Here is a 23,973-nt window from a genome sequence, read left to right on the forward strand (position 1 = left end):
GGTATGACTCAAGATAAAAATTTCTGTGTCGGTTAAAGACTTGGTAGGAACTTTTTTTTTTTCATTTTCCTTTGAAACAGACAGAGACATGACTCTGTCTGTTTTTCAATGTGCCTCTAGTAAGTTGTCGTTCCATCGTTTTCGTGGTATTCCTACTGGTCGTCTTTCTCTTAAAGAACCGTTTTCCGCCTCCCTTACTACCCTGTTTGTTGTCATTCAGCTTATATGATCGTTCTATTCTACTTTTTGTATCTTTTTGTTAATTTTTGGAATAGTATTAATATAAAAATTAAAAATGAAAAAATAAATCATTGCTTTTTAATAATTTGTCACCGAATTTATATTATTAATACACTGAAGTATGTAACTAGACATGTATGGCATGGCATGTTATCTCCAACATTGTTCAATGCTTAGTCTCATAATGACATCGGCACTTAAGATACAACCATATGGAATAAAAAGCAACTGGAACTACTTTATAAAAATATAATAAGGTGTGCGGGCGATACAGTAATTCTGTTAGAAATTCTGTCTGCAAATTGTGCTTGATTTTATTCGCAAAGTAGGAGATCAAATGAGCATTTAAATAAACTCAAACAAAACCAAATTTTAAGTCTTTGGTAGTAAGCACATCCAAATGCAGAGCGTCAATTAAATGTAAGTCCAAGTCCAAGTTAAAAAAGTTTAACAAATTAAATATTTGGTAACTCCCATAGCAGACCAACATAAAATGAAAATAAAGACATTTCTTTAGTTTATAACTAAAACAAAGAACGGTTAAGTGCTATATTTGGTCTGTACTTTTGTGTGGAGCAGAAGTGTGAACACTAAAAGTATTAAGCATGAACAGAATTGAAGCATCGGAAATGTGGATTCATAGATGGATGCTGAAGATACCTTAGGCAGCAAGAAAAACTAACAAGGAAGTACTCAGGACGGTCAACAAAAATAAAGAATTGCTAAAAACTTTTAAACACCAGAAAATGTCTTATCCGGGACATATAGTTAGAGGAAATCGATATAGAATACTACAACTGATCCTTAAAGGCAAAATAAAAGGTCGTAGATTTGTAGGAAGAAAACAGGTTTCTTGGATAAAAAATATTCGTGAATCGACTCAGATATCAAATACAGGACAATTATTTCATGTCGCAGAAAATGAAGAAGCCTTCGCAATGGTGATCACCAACGTCGAGTAATTCTCATATGGCACGTGAAGAGAACACATCTGTTTTAAATTTTTACGCAATTTTTAACATCCCTGTATACTAGTATAAACGTTTTTAGTAATTGTATGAGTAATTATAATTATTTGATTAATGTTTAATTTTTATAATTGTATTTATTAAATAAACTTCAAAAAGTATTGGTCCACGCTATTAAAATATAATTAATTTATTTTCCTAATCCTAGAGACAAAAAATAATACATATAATTGTCTATCATTGTGCAGATGTGAAGAAAAATTTTTAATATTTTACCCGCTCTGAAAAATAATGAGCCCGCAATTGCTTGTTTTCTTTTTCCTCAACAAACCTCCAATTTACCATTAACCAATTCCTTCACATCGGCGCTAATCTCGCAGTTAGATGTGTATTACCGCCTCGGAACACAAATAATTTCTCCGCCCCCAAACACCACCCCCACTCCTCATTCGAAAATCGGGGAAGAGATTCGAAAATACTGTCACAAAACCGTTTAAGCCAGTCTATCAACTAGACTACTCGCGAAAGAACATCTTATCGATATCAGTTAGTTTCGATTTATCGGTATGTCTAACGAATAATCTTTACCGGTTTTAGATATAAAACAAATAAGAATTCTTGGTTATATTTGTTGTTTTATCTTTTCCGCGAGAATGTCGTCACCGAAACCCTTGAGCCAGGAGCATATCAAGAGACCAATGAATGCCTTTATGGTATGGTCGAGGGGTCAGAGAAGGAAAATGGCACAAGAAAACCCAAAGATGCACAATTCAGAAATCTCGAAAAGACTAGGAGCTGAGTGGAAGTTGTTAAGTGAGAGTGAGAAAAGGCCTTTCATCGATGAAGCCAAAAGATTAAGGTAGGATAAATTATTAAATTTACTTTGTTTTGGTAACTGTCAACATTTTCACCGTTAGTTAGTTTTCTAGTAAATAATGTTATCAATATTTATTCTTTCAGATATTCAGGTATTTGAAAACTAGTTCTGCTAGAACTACTTTTATTTTTATATACCTTATATAGAATGTGGACATATTGTTGATACTTAATTTTTGATAGATAAGTGTGATATTTGCGTAAAGTAGGCTTTTAAATATTAGCGCAGAATGTGCCAAATCTTGTTTGTAAAAGACACAGATTATTATGCAAATATAGCTGAAGTTTGACTTTTCTAATGAGCTCTGAATTCCCCAAAATTTTAAGATAGAAATCGATAGTAATTTTTTTATCCCTATAAACTATTCTTTTGTTATTGAAATTAGACTATTCCTACAGAATTTTTGTATCTAGAAATGTCATTTAAACCAAAATTAAGTCGATTAAATGCTAAAAATTACCGTTTCGTACAACTAAATTTTACTAATAATTTTTGGGAACAATCAGATTATTTTGTTTTTGTTGATTTTTGCATTATTTCAGTTTCTGTGAGCAAAAAATATATTTCCATTATTTTTGTTGAAACAGGTCGATTTCAAAGAGATATTCTCGTAGACGTTATCACATTGTAATATTACATAGCTTTTGTGTAAATCCTACATTAATGTTTTAGTCCAACATATCTAGACTTGCTTATTATCTGTTTCGGAGTAGCATCAGATCCTAACGCCATCTTCACAATGTGCCTTATTAAGTCCCCTTAACATTGGCGAACATTCATCAACCACGAGGCTTGTTTTCTACCAATTCCACTGCGTCCTTTGACTTAATTCGTTATAATTAGCTAAAGAATATTATACTGTTTTACCCACATTATACGCTATTTTCCTGGATTTGACTCCATCAATCAGTTGACGAGTAACTTCTTTTCTGCTGAGAACTGCTTCATTTGTCTGTTTATCCGTCCAAGGTACTTTAGTGTTAGTTCATAGTCTATACAACCACATTTCAAAAGTCTGGAAGCTCGCAATCATTAGGGCAATGGATCCAAATATGAGACTCTTTTTTTAAACCTCTTCGTAATCGTAAAGTTTAAGGATTAAAGAAGTCTTAAATTATAAAAATGGCTGATAATTAATATTAATATACTGCAACAGATTCATAACTAATTTTAAACTAATTTTTTTACCAATTTAACCTTTTTTTTACCAATAAATTAATTTTTTAAAAATGTCAAAATTCCCATTTATTCCTAAACTATATTAATACATAAGCAAGTAAACACTGTAAACATTAAAACATGTTAGCAAATAATTAATTACACAGTAAAACTTTCATTAATATTACATTTTAGCGATTTTTAGCAAACAATTACTATTCTTTTTATTTTTAACTTAAATTGTTAGCACATCTTACACAGGAAGATGTCATCTGCCCCATAATCCTTATTATCCCGTAGGAATCATCTTCTGCATTATCACCATTGCTTTTTTTTGCCAGAAGAATACAAATATACACAAAAAAAGCATTCTGCATCAATATCGTTCATGTCCACGCTGCTGTCGAGGAGAGAAATTTTATCATCTTCTTTATCGCTCGTGTCACTAACGTAATGTTTGCCTTTGGTTTGGTTTGATTTAAGTTTCACTCCGGGTAGTTTTTCTTTTCCTGTTTTAACTACTTTATCCACCCCTTCACCTGAAACGTTTTCTCCGTCATTATTTTCCTATTTCTTTGAGTATTTGGCTTGTTTTTAGCGTTCATCAGATTTCGAATTGCATTAGATTGCGAGCTCTGTCTGGCTTAGAGGGGTCCTTGGGGAGTAGTCGTCGAAGCGGAACCATGTATTCTGGGCTAATGATATCTTACCCAGAACCGCTACCGAATGGTTGTGATTCTGCTTGGGATTAACCTCCTTCTGGAAGTAGATCTGCAGAGTTCGGGATGTGCACTAAAAATATATTTGTTTAGTGAGTATAAATCTGTCTTTTTGAGAGTGTTGACAGAGTTGTTTGACAAAACTCTCTGACCTTTAATTTATCATAACCTTGCTAGGGTTTGAATAAAGTCAATCTTCAATAGCGTTTGCGTAAAATGTTTTTAATAGGAACATTATCCAATGTCCAGAAGCTGTATTTTGTGGCTTGAGTGATGGAGTAGGCAGACGATGCTCACATTGTTGTTTCGTGCCCGGTCTATAAAGTTCACGTTTCTCGTATGGCTCTTATGTCCGTCGAGGAAAAGGAGAACTGGGTCATCTTTTGAGGGCTTTGTCTGCTTTACAAAGTGCTTAAACGACATAATGAATATGTCGGTATGAATTCATCCTGAAGGGTATTAAGCAGAAATGGAACCAGCGGATGTTCCGTTCATTAACTCATCCTTGGAATTTTTTCTAAGCTATACAATTAAAGGCAGTAGATAAGATTTATTGACAGGTAATACTAGACCAAAGACAGTTGATCCCTTCACAAACTACTGAAAAAACTACCAGACCTTAGTTTTCACGTCATTCACCAGGCTGCAACATTTACGAGGCTCTAAAGATAGGGTTCTCATTAGGAACAAATCTTATAATAGGATCTTTAACCCTAGATACTTTCAAGGTCCATACTTTAATACCATATATAAGACAATTAACCGTATTTAACATTTAATCATGTATTTCTAAAGTTGAAATCTTAACTTATAATTACAGAAGAGTGACCCCATTTCTAAAAAAGTTGCACGAGCCCTTAGTTCTACATTTTATCTGTTTATCTATGTCTAATTTTTCGGTAATATAACAACCTAGATATTTAAAATTCCAACTTCACGTGGAGTCATACGTCGCCATGTTACCAAATCCACTGAAAACTTTAACATTTTAGAATTTATCACAATATAATGTAAACCAAATTTTAAAACACAATTTTTAACGGGTTTTTACCCACAAATTTAGTGGCTCAATACATGTATACCCACCTAGTGCACTGATGATGGAACATGGATTCCGAAAACGTTTTGATATGATATAGCCCCATTGGGTTTTTAAATTATATACCTTTTATAAAGGATTTTTAATAAATTTTTTTGTTATATATGGTATACAGCCAAACTACAGGAACTTAGATTCCTTGTGGATATTTATATCATTGTCTCACGATAAGTGGCCTATTAGCCGAATCTGAAATCTAAATATATTTGAGATCTGAAACTTCAGCGAGTAGGTTTTCGATAAAGAAACTGTTCAATGAAAATATTTTTGAGCATGTGATATTTCCGTTTATACCATGGATAGAAAATAATTGCAAGAAAAATTTTGGCGCATATTGAAATGTACCATTCAAGTCATATGTCTCTGCTTTCGTCAAGCAACTTAAATTCTTAGGACTGCCAAAAACAATAGGTACTTTGTTGGGCATCATTTGTATTCACCTGTGGGGTGACTTGGAGGACTTGCCAGAGACGTCCGTTGTTGCCAGGTGTTGTTTAAAAGAAGACTTCTGTTCAAATCTCCAAAAGAATAATTTTTGATGGCTTCTCCGATAAGTTTTCAGAGGCTTTCCTCTTGCAGGAGTTGCTGATGATTTGACGGCTTAGTTTTCGGAGGTTGTTCAGGTCGTTCAGGAGGTAGTCCACATTTCCTCAGCTTAAGTAATTATAGAAATATAAACACATACTGGTCATTTTCAGACAAGTAAAAAAATATTTGGTTCTCCGTCTGATTTTGCAAAACTTATTATATGAGTACAATTACAATTCTATAAAAAATTAGTTTTTTATAAGAAGTGATTTTCTAATCTTGGTACTTTGTATTTTTATTAAAAAGTATGCAACAAAAAGGTAGATTTTTGAACAAACTTGACATCTTAAAATATTGAATACATTTACGTTTCGATATAAATTTCTCAATACGTAGTGCGTTTCACTCTACATTTCGCAGAACATGGAAATTGTGTCAAGTTAGAAAAAATATCGAAGTTTTCCAGAATCAAGTAGAACCAAAAATTATTTTAGACTATGCAAGCTGTTGCATGTGGCGTTATTCCGCTTGTTTTTAATAGAACACCAATCTTCATTATTGTACAGATTCTTCGTTGAATCTAGAATCATATTTTCCACAAATTATGGGATCCACAATTTTCAACAAATTGTGGATCTATTTGACATTTAAAAAATAATTTGGAGATTGCACTTTTCGCAAATGGATAATATGTAATATACGTATTATTTTCAGTTACTCTCAATTATGACATAAACGTGACATAAATGAGATTACTATGTCCTGATCTAACCGGTACGTTACTCAGCTTTAAAATCCTGGTTATATTGCGGTGACGATTTAGTACTATTAGTCAAGCGGCTAAACTAGGTCACTGTGGCCTTTTAAATTCTGATAAATCTAAAGTATTTTCCACCTAAGAAGACTGCTTTGCAATTAAATGCTGGTAACTTTATTTCTAGCGTACCAGATAAGCGGCGATATATTTTACACTACCTTTATGAATCACATTTTACTTCTCTGTTGTTTCAATTAGCACTGCTTAACAAGTTATCGTTTATTGGTTTTAATATTTTATTACAATAGTACGAGTGCGGAATATTTATTTAAATAGTGAATTTATTACATGTTAATTTTTTTAATTTCTTCTGATGTATCGTATAAAAATCCACACAATCCACACAAAGTAGATCAAATTTAAACTTGTCATCATATTACACTTCTGTTTATCGTTAAAAATTAATTGATGGTCGTGGGTTGTATTGGTGTTATTTAATAATTTAGCAAAATACATAATCAGCAAAAATCCTATTTAAAACATGCGAACGGTTTTTTCAATTAGAATCAATGCAGTTTTTATGCTTCTTTAGCATTGGCTGTTAAATAATTTGTGTTCGATTTTTTCGTCTGTTATACAACCCTCGTCCTTTTTAGGGTGTAGTAGTTGTATATAAGTATCTATTTTTATAATAGTGTAGTGAAGCGGTACTTTAAAGTAAAATAAGTAATTTGGAAGAAAATAAAATACAGTCATCTCCAGAAAGACGGCGTTAAGTTCTGAAAGTCGAAATTTATTTCAATTTTGAAAAAAATAATATGGGTTCATTGACATCTGTTGTGAAGTTCAGAAACCCACATGCGATGCTTGCGGTATCTCAGAGAGGACATTCCGAAGAATTAAGAACATCAGTGAGGATGAAATAAATAAAATAAGCAAGAGAAATCATCGACATCCAAAATTTTGTTGAACAAGAACAAGAATTGCTAGAACAAATAAAGGCAGAACAATGGCAAAATTGTATTAGACATACGGAAGACATAAGGAGTTATAGATGAGGTCCGGCCTCTAATTATTCGGATAAACAGTTCAGATAGTGACGACTCTGATAGTGAAATATCAGACAGTGAATAGGCAAATCGTTTGCTAAAAAGAAGTAACAAAAAAGTGTTTCAGGAATTCAATTCGGACTTTGTGGTGTGTTTTAGTTAAACGATAAAGTACCTTTGGTCTAATTACTGGACTGTATACTCTCAATAGCTTTGGTATTAATTACTGGACTACACGTGTTTAAACCTTTTGTTTTGCTGAAAACTCGGAAGTGATTTAGTTTCAATTTGTTTCAAGGTTATGTTTAATACAGTGTCTGCAGAAAGTAAAGTATTGGATGTATTTTAGTCAAATTTGGTCATACCAGCAACTTGGAAAGTATTTTCCAATTTTACTGCATGTAAAACCATTCGTATAATTTTCACTCTACGTAAAATAGAGACTTATAGAGACGTTGATGAACAATTGATGTTGACAAATAATTTCAAGTATTCGAAATATTCCGTCCCACTCCTTTTAACACGCCCTGTATATACATATTATATTCATTTTATTTGCCTTTGATACAGCAAAATCCAATATTATTACTGAACATAAAATACAGGAAATTAAATATTTTTACTTTTCAAGCGATCGGAATTAAATATTAACGCCCCACTGTTTGAGGCGAACTGATCATATCTTAATTGCATTGAAAAGCCATTGAACTTTGAAATTCAATTTTTTTCAATCTATTTTTTTTTGTATTTTTCATAGGCCATTCCGATCGTTTTTATTTTTGTATGTAATATATGTTATGCAGATTATAATCGTATTGTTTACAACTTAGCCGCAAATTCTGGTCTTTAAACGGTTGTAACTCAGTAACCACTACTCATAATTCAACTTTTTTTCATTTAAAATTGCTCCGAGAAAATACATCTCATAATTCAACTTTTTTTCATTTAAAAGAAGTTCCTTGTCGAGTCTTTGCCAATGCGGCCTTCTGAATTTAATTTAAGCTAATATTTACCGAAATATTCTATTTGTTGATAAGTCAAAAAATTATTTATAGATTTAAAAAATCCTTGAGGTCGCCCAAATAATCCGACTTAAATTCAATTCTAACAAAGTATGTTAGATACGTGGAGGCTTTCTTATAAGTAATGAAATTTGGTGAACTGTTTAAATATTTTATAAAGTTTTTCTATGCGAATTATGAAAATCCTTTCCAGTTTTTACATAATTTTTTCTTTTTTTTTATTTTTTTTTCTTGGATATCTTCATCTTTATCATCTTGGCAGTAGTACATCAAGAGTTTTTACGACACAAATATTAGTAAGAGATGGAATACACCAAGAAGTCCTTGATAAACGATTTTCCGTAAATAAGTATAAATGTAAACAATAAAAGGAACAGCTAAGGCTTGCTAAATTTTAAAAGTCAGAAAACATCATCATCATTCTGGCTTTACAACCCTGCGTGGGTCTTAGGCTCCTCAAGAATTTCTCTCCAGTCGTCCCTATCCATCGCCTTCCTCCGCCAAGCACGTATGCTCATATTTCTCATGTCTTCATCGATGTTATCAAGGTACATCGTTCTAGGTATTCCTCTTCTGACCAATGGGTCTATCAAGGAGCGTTTTTCTAGCTGGGTAATTTTGTTCGATCCGTATTACATATCCTATCCGTCTTAGACGTCCTATCTTAATATGTTTTGCAATTTCTGGTCCCTGGTATATTCTTTAAAGTTCGAAGTTGTATCGTCATCTCCACTATTAAAAAAGATTTCTAAAAAATTATACTTTTTTTCAAGAATATCTAAAAATTTGTCAACTGCAACTAAAATTACAGTTTTTAATGCGATTATTCAACCTGACTTCGATTTTTGCTCGTCAGTTATTTTTCTCTTCAATTTAAATCAATCGGCCCAGTTGCAAAAATTACAAAATCGTGGAATGAGAATCATTATTGATGGAAACAGATATACACCTATAGCAACAATGCTTAGCATGCTGCAGTGGGTTTTAGTTCAACAAAGGGTCTTTTACCTTACAATGTTGTTCATTTATAAAATTCTAAATAATTTGGCCCCTGCTTACTTTTGTGAGTTTATTACACGGAATTGTGATATTCACAATTACCCTACTCGAGGTAAGTGCAATTTGCACATTGTGAAAACAAAAAGGACGGCTTCAAGAAACTCTTTGTTGTTTAAGGGTTTTGATCTTTTTAATAAGCTTCCTCAAACAGTTAAAAGTTGTTCATCTGTACAAATGTTTAAAAGCAAATTAACGGACCATATTAAAAGCACCAATAGTTAGGTAGTTGTTTGGTTGTCATGTTTTATGTTATATATTATTGTTTTATATTTTTTAATAAGTGTAGATACTATATTTTAAGTGTAATTGTTATTTTTTATCATATATGAATGTTATAAATTGATTAATTTTGTATGTATTAGGGCTTTCCCTATTTTTGAATCAATAAACTTCTTCTTCTTCCACTCCATCGTCAATAAATGGCTCCATAGATTCGCCTTAGTTATTTTCTTTTGAAACATCCTAACATTTCATTTTTTTTGAGTTCAGTTCTTTGACCCATATGTTAGGACTGGGCGTATTATTGTTTTGTGCAGTTTTATTTTTCTTCTTCTTCTTCGCGCGACTAGGATTACTCCTGTTTGTCTGCCTCTTAATTTGTTTCAGTCGTTGTTGACTGTACATTATCTTTCCACCTTTTTGGCGGCCTTCCAACGGGTCTTCTGCTATAAGGCTTGTTGTTTTCACAGATGTTCGCCAATCTATCTGGTCCCATTCGGTTTACATGTTCGTTCCAGTTTTTTTTTTCTTGTATTTACCCACCTGTTCATATTTTGAATTTTGCATTGTTCGCGTATACTTCTGTTAGTTTGTCTGTCTCTTAATGATATGCCCGCTATTGATCTTAATACTTTCATTTCGATATTGTTGATTTGTTGTTTCGTCTTTCTTGTATCGGTCCTTGTCTCCGCTGCATATGTTAGGATTAGTCTTACTGTTGTCTTGTATACTTTCATTTTGCTTTTCATGGTCAGATATTTGTTTCTCCATATGGATTCTCGGAGGCAACCAGTTATTCTTGCCGCTTTTGATGCTTGCCTTGTGGTCTCTGTTCTTATATCCCTGTCACTAGTGATCTCTACTCCTAGGTAATTGAATTTTATTACTTGTTCTACAATTTTGCCGTCTATTTCTAGTTTGCATCTACGCGGCTCTTTACTGATCACTATACATTTAGTTTTTTCTACTGATATTCTCATAGTAAGTTTGTTTGCTGTGATATTGAAGGTGTGGAGCTTCCTTTGTAGGTTATCTTCGTTATCAGCAATTAGTACTGCATCACCGGCATGGCATAGTATCGTGATTTTATGCGCTCCCATGTGGTATCCGTGTCGTTTTGTTACTTCGTGAATTATTTGATTCATCTCCATATTGAATAACAATGGGCTGAGCGAGTCTCCTTGGCGGATTCCTCCTTTTAGTTCTATGCATTCTGTTTCCCTTGTTGGCATTATAACTCTGGTCTTGTTGTTCTTGTTAATTTCATTAATTGTCCTTATTATCTGATGGTCTATTTGTTCAGCTTGTAATAAATTTAAGATGTCATTTCGCTTCACCCTGTCAAAAGCACTTTTTAAATCTACAAAGCACATGTATGCTGGTTTTCCATATTCAATAGACTTCTCTATTATTTGTCTGATAAAGTTTTATTTTTGTATTAATTAATCTGTACGGTAGTATTATTATCAGTGTTAAGGAGCGCTCCTAGGTATACAAATTTATTCACTGCTTCGATGACGTCGTTTTCTATAACAAGTGATTGTAGGATTTGTGGTAAAGTGCTTACTTTCATATACTTCGTTTTTTTTTGGTGTTTATTATTAAACCCATATTTGTAGCTAATTCTTTTAATGCTACGGTCGCCTCTCGTATAGCGTTTTCTGTTCTTTCGACAATATTGATATAATCTTGATTGAAACAATTCCCTTCTATTCACAGAGTCCTAGGCTGCTTTGTAATCTATAAATGTGATGAGTATCTATGAAATATTTCAGTGTTTTCTTTAAAATTTGTCTCAGGGTTGCATTCTGATAAATTGTTGATTTACCATCTCTGAAACCAGCCTTACCACCGTATCGTGGCCACCTTCTTTATATAATTAAGCCTAGAGATTATATATTCCAATTGATTTGTTTCTAGCTAGTTTTTAACTGCATCTTCGTCCCTCAGGTTTTCTTCTTTTTCTTCCTCTTTATTAAGTTCCTGGTTAAAGTATTTAATCCATCTATTTAATAGATCTTTCCTTTTTGTTAATAGGTCGCTTTCTACACTAAATTGTGGTTGCCTTGAATTGTTTTTTGTTAATGTTAACTTTCTTATAGAATGCTCTGAATTCCTTCTCTCTGTCGAGATTTTCTATATATTTAAGTACTATTTAAGTTGTTTCATTTTTTTCTTTTATGTATCCTCTTTTTTCCTTCTCTTTGTCTGGTAATTCTCTACAGTTGTTCTAGTTAGTCGGGTACGCACCTTTCTGAAAGCTGCATTTTTGTCTTTTGTTGCATTCTTGCATTCATCGTCAAACCAATGATTTTTACAGACATAAATTTCAGTTCCTATTTCACCTTTCGTTGCTGCTTCAATGTCTTACTTTATTCTGGTTTAGTAGGAGTCTATATCTGTCTGGCCTTCTTCATTTTTTACATTTTGATTCCTTAGCCTGTTGATAATATTTTCCGAGTACCGTTCTGCAATTGTCGCATCTCTCAGCTTGTGCACATTCTATTTTTGTATATCCATTTTATTTTCTTCACTAGTGTTTAAAATTCAACCCCTTAATGTTGAGATCACTAGGCAATGATCTGAGTCTATATTTGCCCCTCTATAACTTCTGCAGTTTATTACGTCTGTTCCATGTCTTAAATGTATTAAGATGTGACTAATTTGACTCGTTGTTCATCCATCAGAATAGGTGCTAGCGACTGTCATATTTAGTGCTGCTGCCAAGTTTATCAGTCGTATCGTAATCCAATACGATACAATATCTGGGACACGTAATGAGGGGACAGCGATATGAACTGCTAAGACTAATAATACAGGGAAAGATAAGAGGAGGAAGGAGTATAGAAAGAAGGAGAGTGTCACGGTTGAAGAATTTAGAGGACTGGTTTAAATGCAGTTCCATAGAACTCTTCAGAGTAGCAGTAGATAGAGTAAAGATAGTGATGATGATATCCAACCTCCGATCGGGAGACGGCACTTAAAGAAGAAGAAGTCGTAATCCATTATCGCTACTGATGTTGTATGCTTTCCTATCGTGGGCATAAAATTCGCTCTCGTCCTATTCTTACATTCAAGTCAAGTGAAGCCTAATACAATATTAATGTCATTTCGGGTACATCTTCTGAAGGCTTGCTCTAGATCTTTAAAGAAATGTTCTTTTTTTCCTCTCGTTTGTCATCAGAAAGTTTTAAAAGTCAGAAAACAATTTGTTTTAAAAAAATTGTCATTATAACCACTGCAAATACGCATAAATCAAATGCAAATTACGCCTTAAGATACTAACAATAAAATCAAAATATCAATAGAGATTCTGCTTGTTTCATATTTCAAAGCAATTTTAAACACACACAAAAAAGATTGTTTTTCTTATCGTAACAATATGTACACAAAACTATTTGCCGAGTTGATTATATTTTTCTGTATTTATGGTTATATTGTCTTATCCTGATTCTAATTGGTTTGAGATAAAGCGTATCTAAAAACAATTTCGTACGTGTTTAAACATTGTAAAATGTGTTAAAATGGAGTTAATAAAACAAACTATTCATTGTGTAATAAACTTAAATAATCTAAATATACAAACAATAAAAGATGCTTTAATTTGTTCTACATGTAATACGTTTTGTTAGGTTTAGGACTGTTAAAACTGCGTTTTAATGAAATAACTTAACAGGAGACAACATTATATCTCAAGGGTCGTCTAAATAAATTTATTTTTTGTCATCCACGCGAATTTATTAATTTAACAGAAAATAAAGTAGAAGATCAAAGATTGAATTTAGTTTTGGTTGATGGTTGTATTAAAGATAAAACGGTATAGATACTCATTGATATGGGATCAGAAGTTTCTGTAATAAATAAAGGTTTAGTGGATGAATTAAATCTTCTTCTTCTTCTGGTTCCTATCCGTTTCGGATGTTGGAAATCATATTGGCAATCATGACCTTGCTCGCTGCAGCTCGAAACAGCTCCGTTGAGGTTTTCTTAAACCATGTTCTTAAATTCCGCAGCCATGATATTCTCCTTCTACCGGGTCTCGCTTACCTTTGACTTTACCTTGCAATATAGACTGCAGCAGGGAGTAACGGTGCTGATTTCTCATAGCGTGTCCCAGATATTGCAATTTTATGCGTTTGATCGTAAACACAATCTCTGGTTCCTTCTTCATTTTTTCTAGAACTTCCTTGTTCGTGATCCTTGCTGTCCATGATATTCTCAGCATTATTCTATAAAGCCACATCTCAAATGCTTTAAGTTTTTTGATAGTGGTGTCTGTAAGCGTCCATACCTCCGCCCCGTACAACAACACAGAGAAAACATAGCATCTTAAATGTCTTATTTTTGTATCTAGGGATATGTTGTGACTTTTGAAGATGGCGCTCATTTTGTTAATGACCATTCTTGCCTTTCCTATGCATCACTTTATTTCCTGTACATTGCTCCACTGTTCGTTTATAATAGTTCCCAGGTAGCAATACTGTTTTACTCGCTCTATCTGCGTCCCATTAATGTATAGATGAGCCCCATTTATATTCTCCTTGTTGATAATCATTTGTTTCGTTTTGTGGGTATTAATGTTTAGTGCGTACTGTTGACTGTACTCGTTTATTCTGTCCATTAGCCTCTGAAGTCCCTCTAAACTATCTGCTATCACCATGGTGTCGTCGGCATATCTAACATTGTTTACTCTTTCACCATTTAGAAGGATGCCTTCGTCTATTCCGTAAAGAGCCTCGTTAAAAATTTTCTCTGAGTACATATTAAATATCAACGGCGATAGGATACATCCCTGTCTAACTCCACGTAGTATTTTTATGTGATCTGTTTCTTCTCCGTTAATTTTCATGTATGCGGTCTGATTCCAGTAGAGTTCTGAAATTATTCTGAGATCTTTGTCATCCAGGTCTGCTTTTTTTAAAATGTTTATCATCTTTTGATGTTGAACTCTGTCAAATGCCTTTTCATAGTGGATCAAGCACGCGTATACGTCGCAGTTAACGTCCCTGCATCTTTGAATCAGTACCTGTACTCCGAAAAGTGCCTCTCTGGTACCCACTGCGTTATTGAAGCCGAACTGTCTGTCCGATATTTGTTTCTCGCACTTCTTATAAATTCTTCCATGTATGACTCTAAGAAACAGTTTCAACATGTAGCTCATTAGGCTGATTGTTCGATATTCTTCGCACTTTTTAGCCCCCTGTTTTTTAGGTATCGCTATGAATTCTGATTCTAGCCATTTATCAGGGATGATTCCTGTATTGTATATTTTATTGAAGACAGCCGTGATCCAATTTATTCCTTCTTCCTCTAAGAGTTTTAAAAATTCAGCTTCGATATTATCAAGCCCTACAGCTTTCCTGCTTTTCATCCGTTTTATTGCTTCTTCTACCTCGGATTTAAGTATGTCCGGGCCCGTCATCCTCTCTGAAAATGGATGCCTATAATCCGTTCTTTAATCTTGAAAAAGTGTCTCCAAATATATTCTCCATTTAAATCTAGATAATATATATAATTTCGAGGTATTCTTTGTGGGTACTAATTATCATCATCACGATTCTCTTTGCCTTTATCCCTATGAGGCTTCCCTAATTACATATCTCCGCAAGTTTCTATCGTGTGTCATATCAATATTAATACCCTTTACCGACATGTCCTACCTAAGCGTCTCCTACTTCTTCCAGGAACCTGCTGATCAACAATTCTTCGTATTGGGTGATTAACGTCGCTACGTTGAACATGACCAAACCATCTTAACCTATGCTCTCTCATCTTGACAACAATTGGTACCACACCTAGACTTCCCCTAATATACTCATTCCTAATTTAGTCCTTTTATGTCACTCCATTCATTCATCTAAGTATTCGTTGTTCCTCTTTCTTTTAAACTGCTTAATATTTAGGTCCGTACATCATAGCTGGTCTTATGGCTGTTTTGTAAAATTTTCCCTTCAGCTTCATTGGAATTTTTTTGTCACACAACACACCACTCGCTTCCTTCCACTTCATCCATCCAATCCTAATTCTACTGCATGCATCTATTCCCCTATTACTCTGTAACACCGATCCTAGGTACTTAAAACTATTACTTTTCACAATCATTTCACTACCTCCATGTGAGATTGACCAAGAGGTTGTCTCCGTTGTTCCAGTTTTTGTACTAAGTCGCTTTCACTATTTCCCACTAAAACTAAAATGGCTTTAATAACAATAATCTTGGCTTCTCCTTCCCTAGTATCATTTAGATGATACTAGTTGATCGTAAAGATTATTATACGCTTCTGCTTTAGCTTTTACTACTACCACTTTTGCTTCCTTTTTGGCGACCGTATAGTTTTGAAGATCTGTGTCTGACCTATTTGCTTGCCACTGTTTATATAATATTCTCTTTTCTCTTATTTTTTCTTGAAAGTTACTTCATTAGACCACCATTAGGTCTACTTATTCACAAACTTCTTTCCTGACGTTTTTCTAAGTATTTCAATAGCATTATATCTAATGGTACTGACCATATAGCAATACTATACTTCTTTGTGGGTACTAATAATACGAAACTGTGATAAATCAGTGTTGCATTTTCGCAACTTTATATAAACATTATTAAAATATTAACAGACTGTTTGCTAGTTTTGATTCTTCCCATATATCTGGATAAGATATCGCTTACAAAAATCCAGACACTATCTAACAATAAACGGTTGATAATACAATGTTGCAAGGAATAGAGTGTTCATTCATACATTGTTGTGAACAATGAGGCATAGAAAAATAAGTGTATTTTGTTAAACTGCAGATCGCTTGGGTAATTACACACCCACGCATCGCCCCAACTTGTAAAAAACAACTCTTGAACCAACCGCCGTCTTAGTGAGACGAGCTCCATCTGTCAAACTACACATACGTGTATTTGAGTTTTGAGATAGTTGGAGTTATGGGATAGTTATGAGCTTTTGATCCTGTATGACGAACAAGACGTGCGTCGTTTGGCAGCTGGTGCTACCATTACATTGGGGTAACGTACAACCTATACTATTAGTTAGATTGTAACGTTATTTATCTGGATGGAAAGTAAGGGAGGAAAAGAGAAAAAGAAAATCCAGGTACAATTTAGTTCACCTTGCAAACTGGCGCTCAGGTGTTTTAAAGTACACAACAATGAGCACAAAATAATGTGGATCTATAGATTTGGGATGGGGTATATTTAAAAAATTTGGGGTATTAAAATGTTCCTACAAAAATGAGAGAATTTGGTACTAAACATAAGGGGGAAAATAAAGGGCGCCACCTAAACCTTTGTCGAAGGACGAGCAAAACTATGCTATGCGAGCACTTAATCTATGAGACGATTAGCTTAAGAATGATAAATAAAATAGGCTAAATCTATAAAAAAAATTCAATATGCAACATAGTCAAAAAAAAAACAAACACACTTACCTTATAATATTTCTATAGATATTTATATCAAATTTACCTTCTTATTAGTTACCAGAAGAAAGGAAGAATATAGGAGAGCATTAAACAAATAACAGCTACAAATTAACAATTTTTTATTTTTCAAAAGTTTAGCCAGGAAAATAGTTATTATAGAATGTCAAGACTAAACAAATATTCCTACAATTAGATGAAATACCTTTATAACTTGGTAAAGCTGAAAGGTGAAGTTAAATAGCAAAATTTAGCAAAAATACTTTGGCATTACCCCAGTTAGAGCATAATTATCATGATATTATCAGCATTATAATTTACTATCTAAAAAAGTACCCACAAATTAGCTGAACAAAAAGATATTACTGAACAAACTTTTAGGTTATAGGTACAAAAAACATAGATTATTACGGAATACCAAAAAATGGAGAAGTCAGGAAACTCACCTCAAAGAGGCATTTACAAACTGTATCTAGAATTTCAATATGACAATATCGCCAAAAAAGACATAAGTTCTGACTAAAGTTAAATACTCTTTTGGAAAAGTGGCGATTTATTTCTCATACATAGTCTCATTTTAGCTCGAAGTACTTGACCCAGCGATGCTTTAACTTCTAGCTCATCTGAAAAATACGTTTTCTCGAGGTCTGCAAGTAGGTTTCTATCGCAGCGATTACCTCTTCATTCGACTTAAATTTCTGCCAGGCGAGTACATTTTTCAAGTTCGGAATCGAAAGACAGTCACCCAATGTCTAATCTGGAGAATACGGTGGATAGGACAACAGTTCGTAAACCAATTCAACCAATTTCGCCATGGCGACGGCTGAGGTATGAGCTGGTGTGTTTTCATGGTGGGAGAGCACTTTTTGCTTCGCCAAATGGGATCGATTTTTTTTCAATTCGATGTCGAATCCACCCAATAATTAGGCATAGTAGAGCCCTGTTACCGTTTTGCCCTTCTCCAGGTAGTCAATGTAGATCACTCCTTGTGAATCCCAGAAAATGGTGGACATCACCTCTCAGGCCAATAGGACAGTATTTGCCTTCTTTGGAGCACGTTCACCGGGTACCACCGTCCACTAATTCGAATGTTTCTTGGTCTTGGTGTACACCAGTGGATCCGTTTTTTGTCGACGCTTACAAAACGACGTAGAAATTCCTTCGGATTACGCTTAAATAGTGTCAAATACTTTTTTTTTCTTCTTAAATCGTCTTGTTGAGAGTGGCGCAAGATAGACGGGGTTGAAAACACAAAGAAGAGGCCTATGTTCAGCAGTGGACTTTTGAGGCTGGATGATGATGAGCGTCAAACACTGTTCTGAAGTGGTTTCACGGTTGCTCTTGTTGTTCAGGGTAAGCAAACGCGGCACCCATCGCTCCGACAGCTTTCTCATGCTCAAAATTTCATGCGAGGATATGACATACGCGGTCTTTTGAGATGCCTACTGTCTCAGGTACCTCGCACACCTTCAGTCGGCGGTTTTCCAATACGAGGTCGTGGATTTTTGTCACGTTATAGTTCGTGGTAGCCAATTTCGGGGCACCGAGGCGTGGCTCATCAAAAACCGACGCGCGACCACGTTGAAACTCGTTAAACCAATTTTTAACGATTGCCAACGAAGGAGAAGAGTCACCGTACACAGCATCTAAGATCTCTTTAATTTCCCTTTCAAAAACAAGAACCGAATCACCACCGATATTGCTCTTTTCCCATTCCCAGGTGTTCGTTTCCCGCATTTATCATGACGGCTTTGATATAACTCCATTTTTGTTCTACACTCTGTTCTTGTTGTTTAGCGGTTTCTAGTTTTTTTCTCATTACATCTCTTACGCTCTGACGAACTATGGGGTTTAGAGTATCATAATCTAGATTATGTTTAGGTTTACATTTTTGAGTTTCTTTAGTTTGAGTTCTATCTGGCCCACTAATGGGTTATGGTCCGATGAGACGTGTGCTCCTGCGAAAGTCTTCGCCGGAGTTAAGTCTTCGAAAGTTAAGCTGTTCTTGAATCTTTTGTAATGAGAATAAAGTCTGTCTGGTTTCTGATGATATTGTTGGCTGTATCTGCAGGTGACTTCCACGTATAAGGTCGTCTCGGGGAAAGTCTAAACCAGGTGTTAGCAATGGTAAAATTTTCTTCCCGACAAAATTGGATAAGTCGGTTTCCATTTTCGTTTTTCTCGCGTAAGCCGTGTTGTCCGACGATGTCTTCTATTCTACTTTTGCCAACTTTCGCATTGAAATCACTCATGATGATGGTAAGCTCGTTCTCCTTGGTATATTTTAGTGCTTTTTGTACAAGTGCGTAGAACTCCCCGATATCCTCTTCTGGCTTTTCTGATGTAGGAGCATAAATTTGAATGACGTTCGTATAAACGGGTCTGCTTTGCAGCTTCATCAGAGTGACTCTATCAGAGAGAGATAGCACTATATCACATCTTAATCCAGTAATGACATTACTGCTGCCTAATGCCATATCCTTAGTTGATTCGCGGGTACTTATTTGGCTATACCTTATTTTTACATGTTCTGCATATCTGCAGGAACTTTCCCTATCAGCCATTGGGACGCGCCGTGTCGGGGTTGAGGACTTCCTCGCCTAGTATGTCTTACGCAAAGTACTGAAGGGCCCCTACTCAATTCAAAGCCACTCCTCCACGCAAGTTGAGATCAGCCACGGTTCAGCAATTAAATGATAAATTTGACCAAGAATCAAAAGAAAACATCTATTCAATGAGCAAAATCATTTCGTTAAATATAGATAAGCAAGGAAATTTGGATTTCACTAACCGGTAGTGAAAAACAAGTGAGTCATTTCAATTACCTAGGTTAAGTTTCAAGAAAAGTAAAGATATATATCACAAAATTGAGCATAGAATATATAATTTAACATAGAATAACAAGACATGAAAGGAATACATTGACAAAACTTTATATGTGAATGGCCACATCTCCCTGTAATATGGATATAAGAGCTGCATAATGACGCATAATAAGAAAATAAAAGTATAGGTACAGAAAAAAATGAAAATGACATTATAAGAAGATGTAAACACGACACGTTTTAAAACCAGAACAGGCAGCAAATGTCTAAACCGGGAATAAAAAAGAAGAAGCCAATTATTATTTAGCGGTATTATTCATAATTAATTTTAAACATGAGGTCTAGATATATGCAAGAAGTAAAAAGAGCCACCGTCGCGACGTCCAAATACACGTGGTAATTATTCAAATTAAAAGTATAAATTTATAGTTTTCATCAAAGATAGTACAGGGGTCTCTGTCTATTATAAAAGACGGAAGAAAGTTTATTGACATTTATTAATATTTTTCAATTATACCGTTATAATCTAACTTTTATTTTGCCACTGCGTAACTCGAATTAATATTTAGTCCGTACTTACATTTAACACCAACAACTTGCCAATTCTCACAGTTATTAAGTCGCGATTGCATGAGTGCCTCATCTCAATAAACAGAGATTTAAAGTGATTCACTACAAAGCAGGTCGTCTGTTTTACAAAAGATAACAGAGCGCGCTTCAGAATGGGCCGTATGCGTCCTATTAATGGGACTTAGAAGCGGATTAGACAGGGCATATTAATAAAGTCATAATGCTGTGTTATGGGATACACATTCTAGGTACTTTGTGAGCGTACTCGATGGATTAGTTTTCAACAATTTGGGGGGAAGCGAGGAATATTGTTTTCGATTTTTATTTAACGAAAACGTAACAAAAAAATGTGTGTTATATTTTGTATGTGAATATTAAATTATTTACATTATCATTTAAAGCAGTATTAAGATTTTCTTTGAATTAAATTGTGTAATGTAATTAGAACGAGGCAAAAATAGTTAATACATATATCAAAATGATATAAATGGAAATAACAAGAAGAATGGTTACATAGAAGTGGTAATAACTACATATTATACATATTAAGTAAGATAATAAAAATTTAATAACTTAAAACATATCATATTATACAAAAATTGGTAGCTATACTTTATTTGTTTGCAGCCGGCAGCTTTCAGACATCATTTTTCAAAGAGTCCACCCTTCTTCTTAGAGTGCCGTCTCCGTGCGGAGGTTGACAATCATAATGGCTATTTTTGTTTTTGAACTTGCTGCTCTAAATAATTCAATTGATCTGCATTGATACCAATCACGTAGATTCATCAACCAAGAATTCTGCCTTCGGTCAACAAATCTTCTTCCTTGAATCTTTTCTTGTACATATTATGAGTCTCATAATTTCTTGTTAGTATAGTAATGATTAGTTCTGTTTCCTTACCAACCCTCTCCATTACTCTAATTTTTATAATAATTTTTTTGCTCTTTTGTTAAATCTGTGGACCAGTCTTTGTAGATTATCTTCATCTTCGGCTATCAATATTGTGTCTTCTGCGTAACAGAGTATTTTTATTTCTTTGTTTCCCATTTTGTATCCTCTTCCTTTGTTAACGCTTCTGATGATTTCATCCATGATTAAATTGAAGAGCATAGGTCTCAATCAGACCCCTTGTCTTATTCCGCTGCCTATTTCTATAGGTTCTGTAAGTTGTCCATCTATTCTGACTTCCATTTTGTTGTTTTAGTAGATGTTTTTGATAGTTTTTATAATATTTAGGGGAACTTCTATGGTATACAGAAGATGGATTACATAGTTGAGTCGTACTCTGTCAAACGCTTTCTTTAAGTCAATCAGATACAGAAATGCTAGTCTAATATACTCTAGTGATTTCTCAGTAATTTGCTTTATAACGAATATTGCATCTGTATATGATCTTCCACTACGAAAACCTTATTTTTCATCTGCTTAACTTTTCCTCTGATTTATTAGTACTTGTAAAATTTTAGTTGGAAGTTTGAGGGTAGTAAATAACAAGTTTGTTTGTAAAAACCTAAAATAGTAGAATTAGTTCGCTCGTTCTCCATTCTTCCGATATTTTAGTGTGTTTTCTCCTCAATTGTGTCGTCTACATTGCCTTCTTTTGTGATGATCATACCTATATACTTATATGTGTTGCAGTGTTTGATAATTTTTCCATCTTCCAATATGAGGTCCTATTGATTCCCGCCGATACACATATACTCGGTTTTTTAAATATTGATTTTAAGTCCCCATTTTTTATACTCCACAATTAATTTTCGAGTTATATGCTCAATTTCTTCATAATCTTGTGCTATCACTAGTTGATCATCTGCAAATGACAAAGCGTATATGCTATTGTTGTTAATCGGCATTCCCATATTTCTACATTTGCGCTTCCACAGTTTTAGAGCTTGTTCTAGATAAATTTTAAATAATGTCGGCTAGAGACAGCAGCCCTGCTTAAGGCCTTTATTCATTTGGAATTTACTTGACAGATTATTTCCAATAGAGATGCCACTTTGGAACAGGATCTGTTCCTTTCGAAACAGGTTTTTATATGGAACAGGTTGGAACAGATATTGATCAATAAGTTTTCCTGTTCCAATATAACAGTTTTTATCACACAACAGACCAGGAGACCAGTGTATACTTGACTGCTGTGAATTGCAGCTAGTAGTGGTAGTGATGATAACCCTGGCGCTGTCCACAACGTTTTCTATATTTCCAATGTCACTACTTACACACATAACAGATTTTTGTGGAATGTTCACAGTTGGATGCTTTCTTTCAATATGTTTTTTTAAGTTTGTTATTGATGATTTATACGACTTGTAACTTGTGATTTGTAAGTGACACAGATTACACTTCGCAATCGTGTTGTCAACTATGGTAACAAAGTTCCAAACTGGCCTACTTTTATTGTGCCTTGATACACTTTCCATTTTCAATAAAGAATTCGAACTCATCATAAAAGAATATTTTACTTAAAAGAAAAATAACACGTAGGTATTAAACCGGCAATAAAACTATCTAAAATTTAATTCTACTGCGACTCGCGACAAGACTTCAAACTTTCAAAACATACAACCACAAATACAATGGTCTATTGTTAACACAACAACCTTTCTGGAACAAACCGAACCGGTACTGAAGCAACCCGTACGTAACACAGTGTCAGTGTTAGTGTTGGAACAGTTTGGACCTGAAGCAGTTTTTTTGAAACAGATAATTTTTGGAACTGAAACAGGTTGTAACAGTTGTTGAAAAACCCCTGTTCCAACCATCCCTAATTTCCAACCTTTACCTTTGAGTTAGCATTAGCGTACAGTTCCTTCGTCGCATTTATTAAATTCATGCTTATGTTTGTTTTCTCTAACGCTTCCCATAATTTATAATGTGGTACGTTATCATAAGCCTTTCGTAGGTCTACATCAATAAATGTACTTCTTGATTAACGGGTATTTTCTTTTCAATAATGTGTGTAATGCAAAACAAATGGTCAACAGTAGATCTACCTGCCCTAAATCCTACCTGTTCCTCAGCCTCTAAGTCTTTATATTCGCTTTCTATTCTGTTTTTAATTACTTTTCCGTATATTCTACTGATCGAGTTTGTCAGGGCAATGATTCTGTAATTGTCACATTCATCCCTTCTGCCTTTTTTGTGTATAGTGGATATGAATGATGTCGTCCACTTCTCTGGGGTTGTCATTCCATTAAAGCAGTTTTGGAACAGTTTGGCTAAACTTGTATATAGGTTGGTTGTATCGTGTTTAATTAATTCTGCAGGGATGTTACCTGGACAAGGTCCTTTGGTATTTTTTAGAGATCTACATACATCTTCCACTTCTTTCGTTGTTATTCGCATGAGCGAAGTTAAAATATTTATATTTTGTGTTTCGTTGCTGTCTTTAAATTGTGGTCTATCTTCCCTTGGGAGTTTCTCAAAATATTGGTCCCAGTCATCCATTGTTATT

At 34.2% G+C, this 23,973-nt stretch overlaps 1 protein-coding gene across 1 annotated transcript in view; it reads left to right on the forward strand.

Annotated features, from left to right (window-relative positions):
• Positions 1 to 1,710: 1,710 nt before the first annotated feature.
• Positions 1,711 to 23,973, forward strand: part of LOC140441682 (transcription factor Sox-14-like) — a 49,602-nt gene continuing 27,339 nt past the window's right edge. Inside the window, exon 1 of the mRNA XM_072532552.1 lies at positions 1,711 to 2,067. Coding sequence (XP_072388653.1) covers positions 1,862 to 2,067 — 206 coding nt within the window. The 5' untranslated portion in view covers positions 1,711 to 1,861. The remainder of the gene's footprint in view (positions 2,068 to 23,973) is intronic.

Source organism: Diabrotica undecimpunctata, chromosome 5 (assembly GCF_040954645.1).
Source record: "Diabrotica undecimpunctata isolate CICGRU chromosome 5, icDiaUnde3, whole genome shotgun sequence".
Lineage (NCBI taxonomy): Eukaryota > Metazoa > Arthropoda > Insecta > Coleoptera > Chrysomelidae > Diabrotica > Diabrotica undecimpunctata.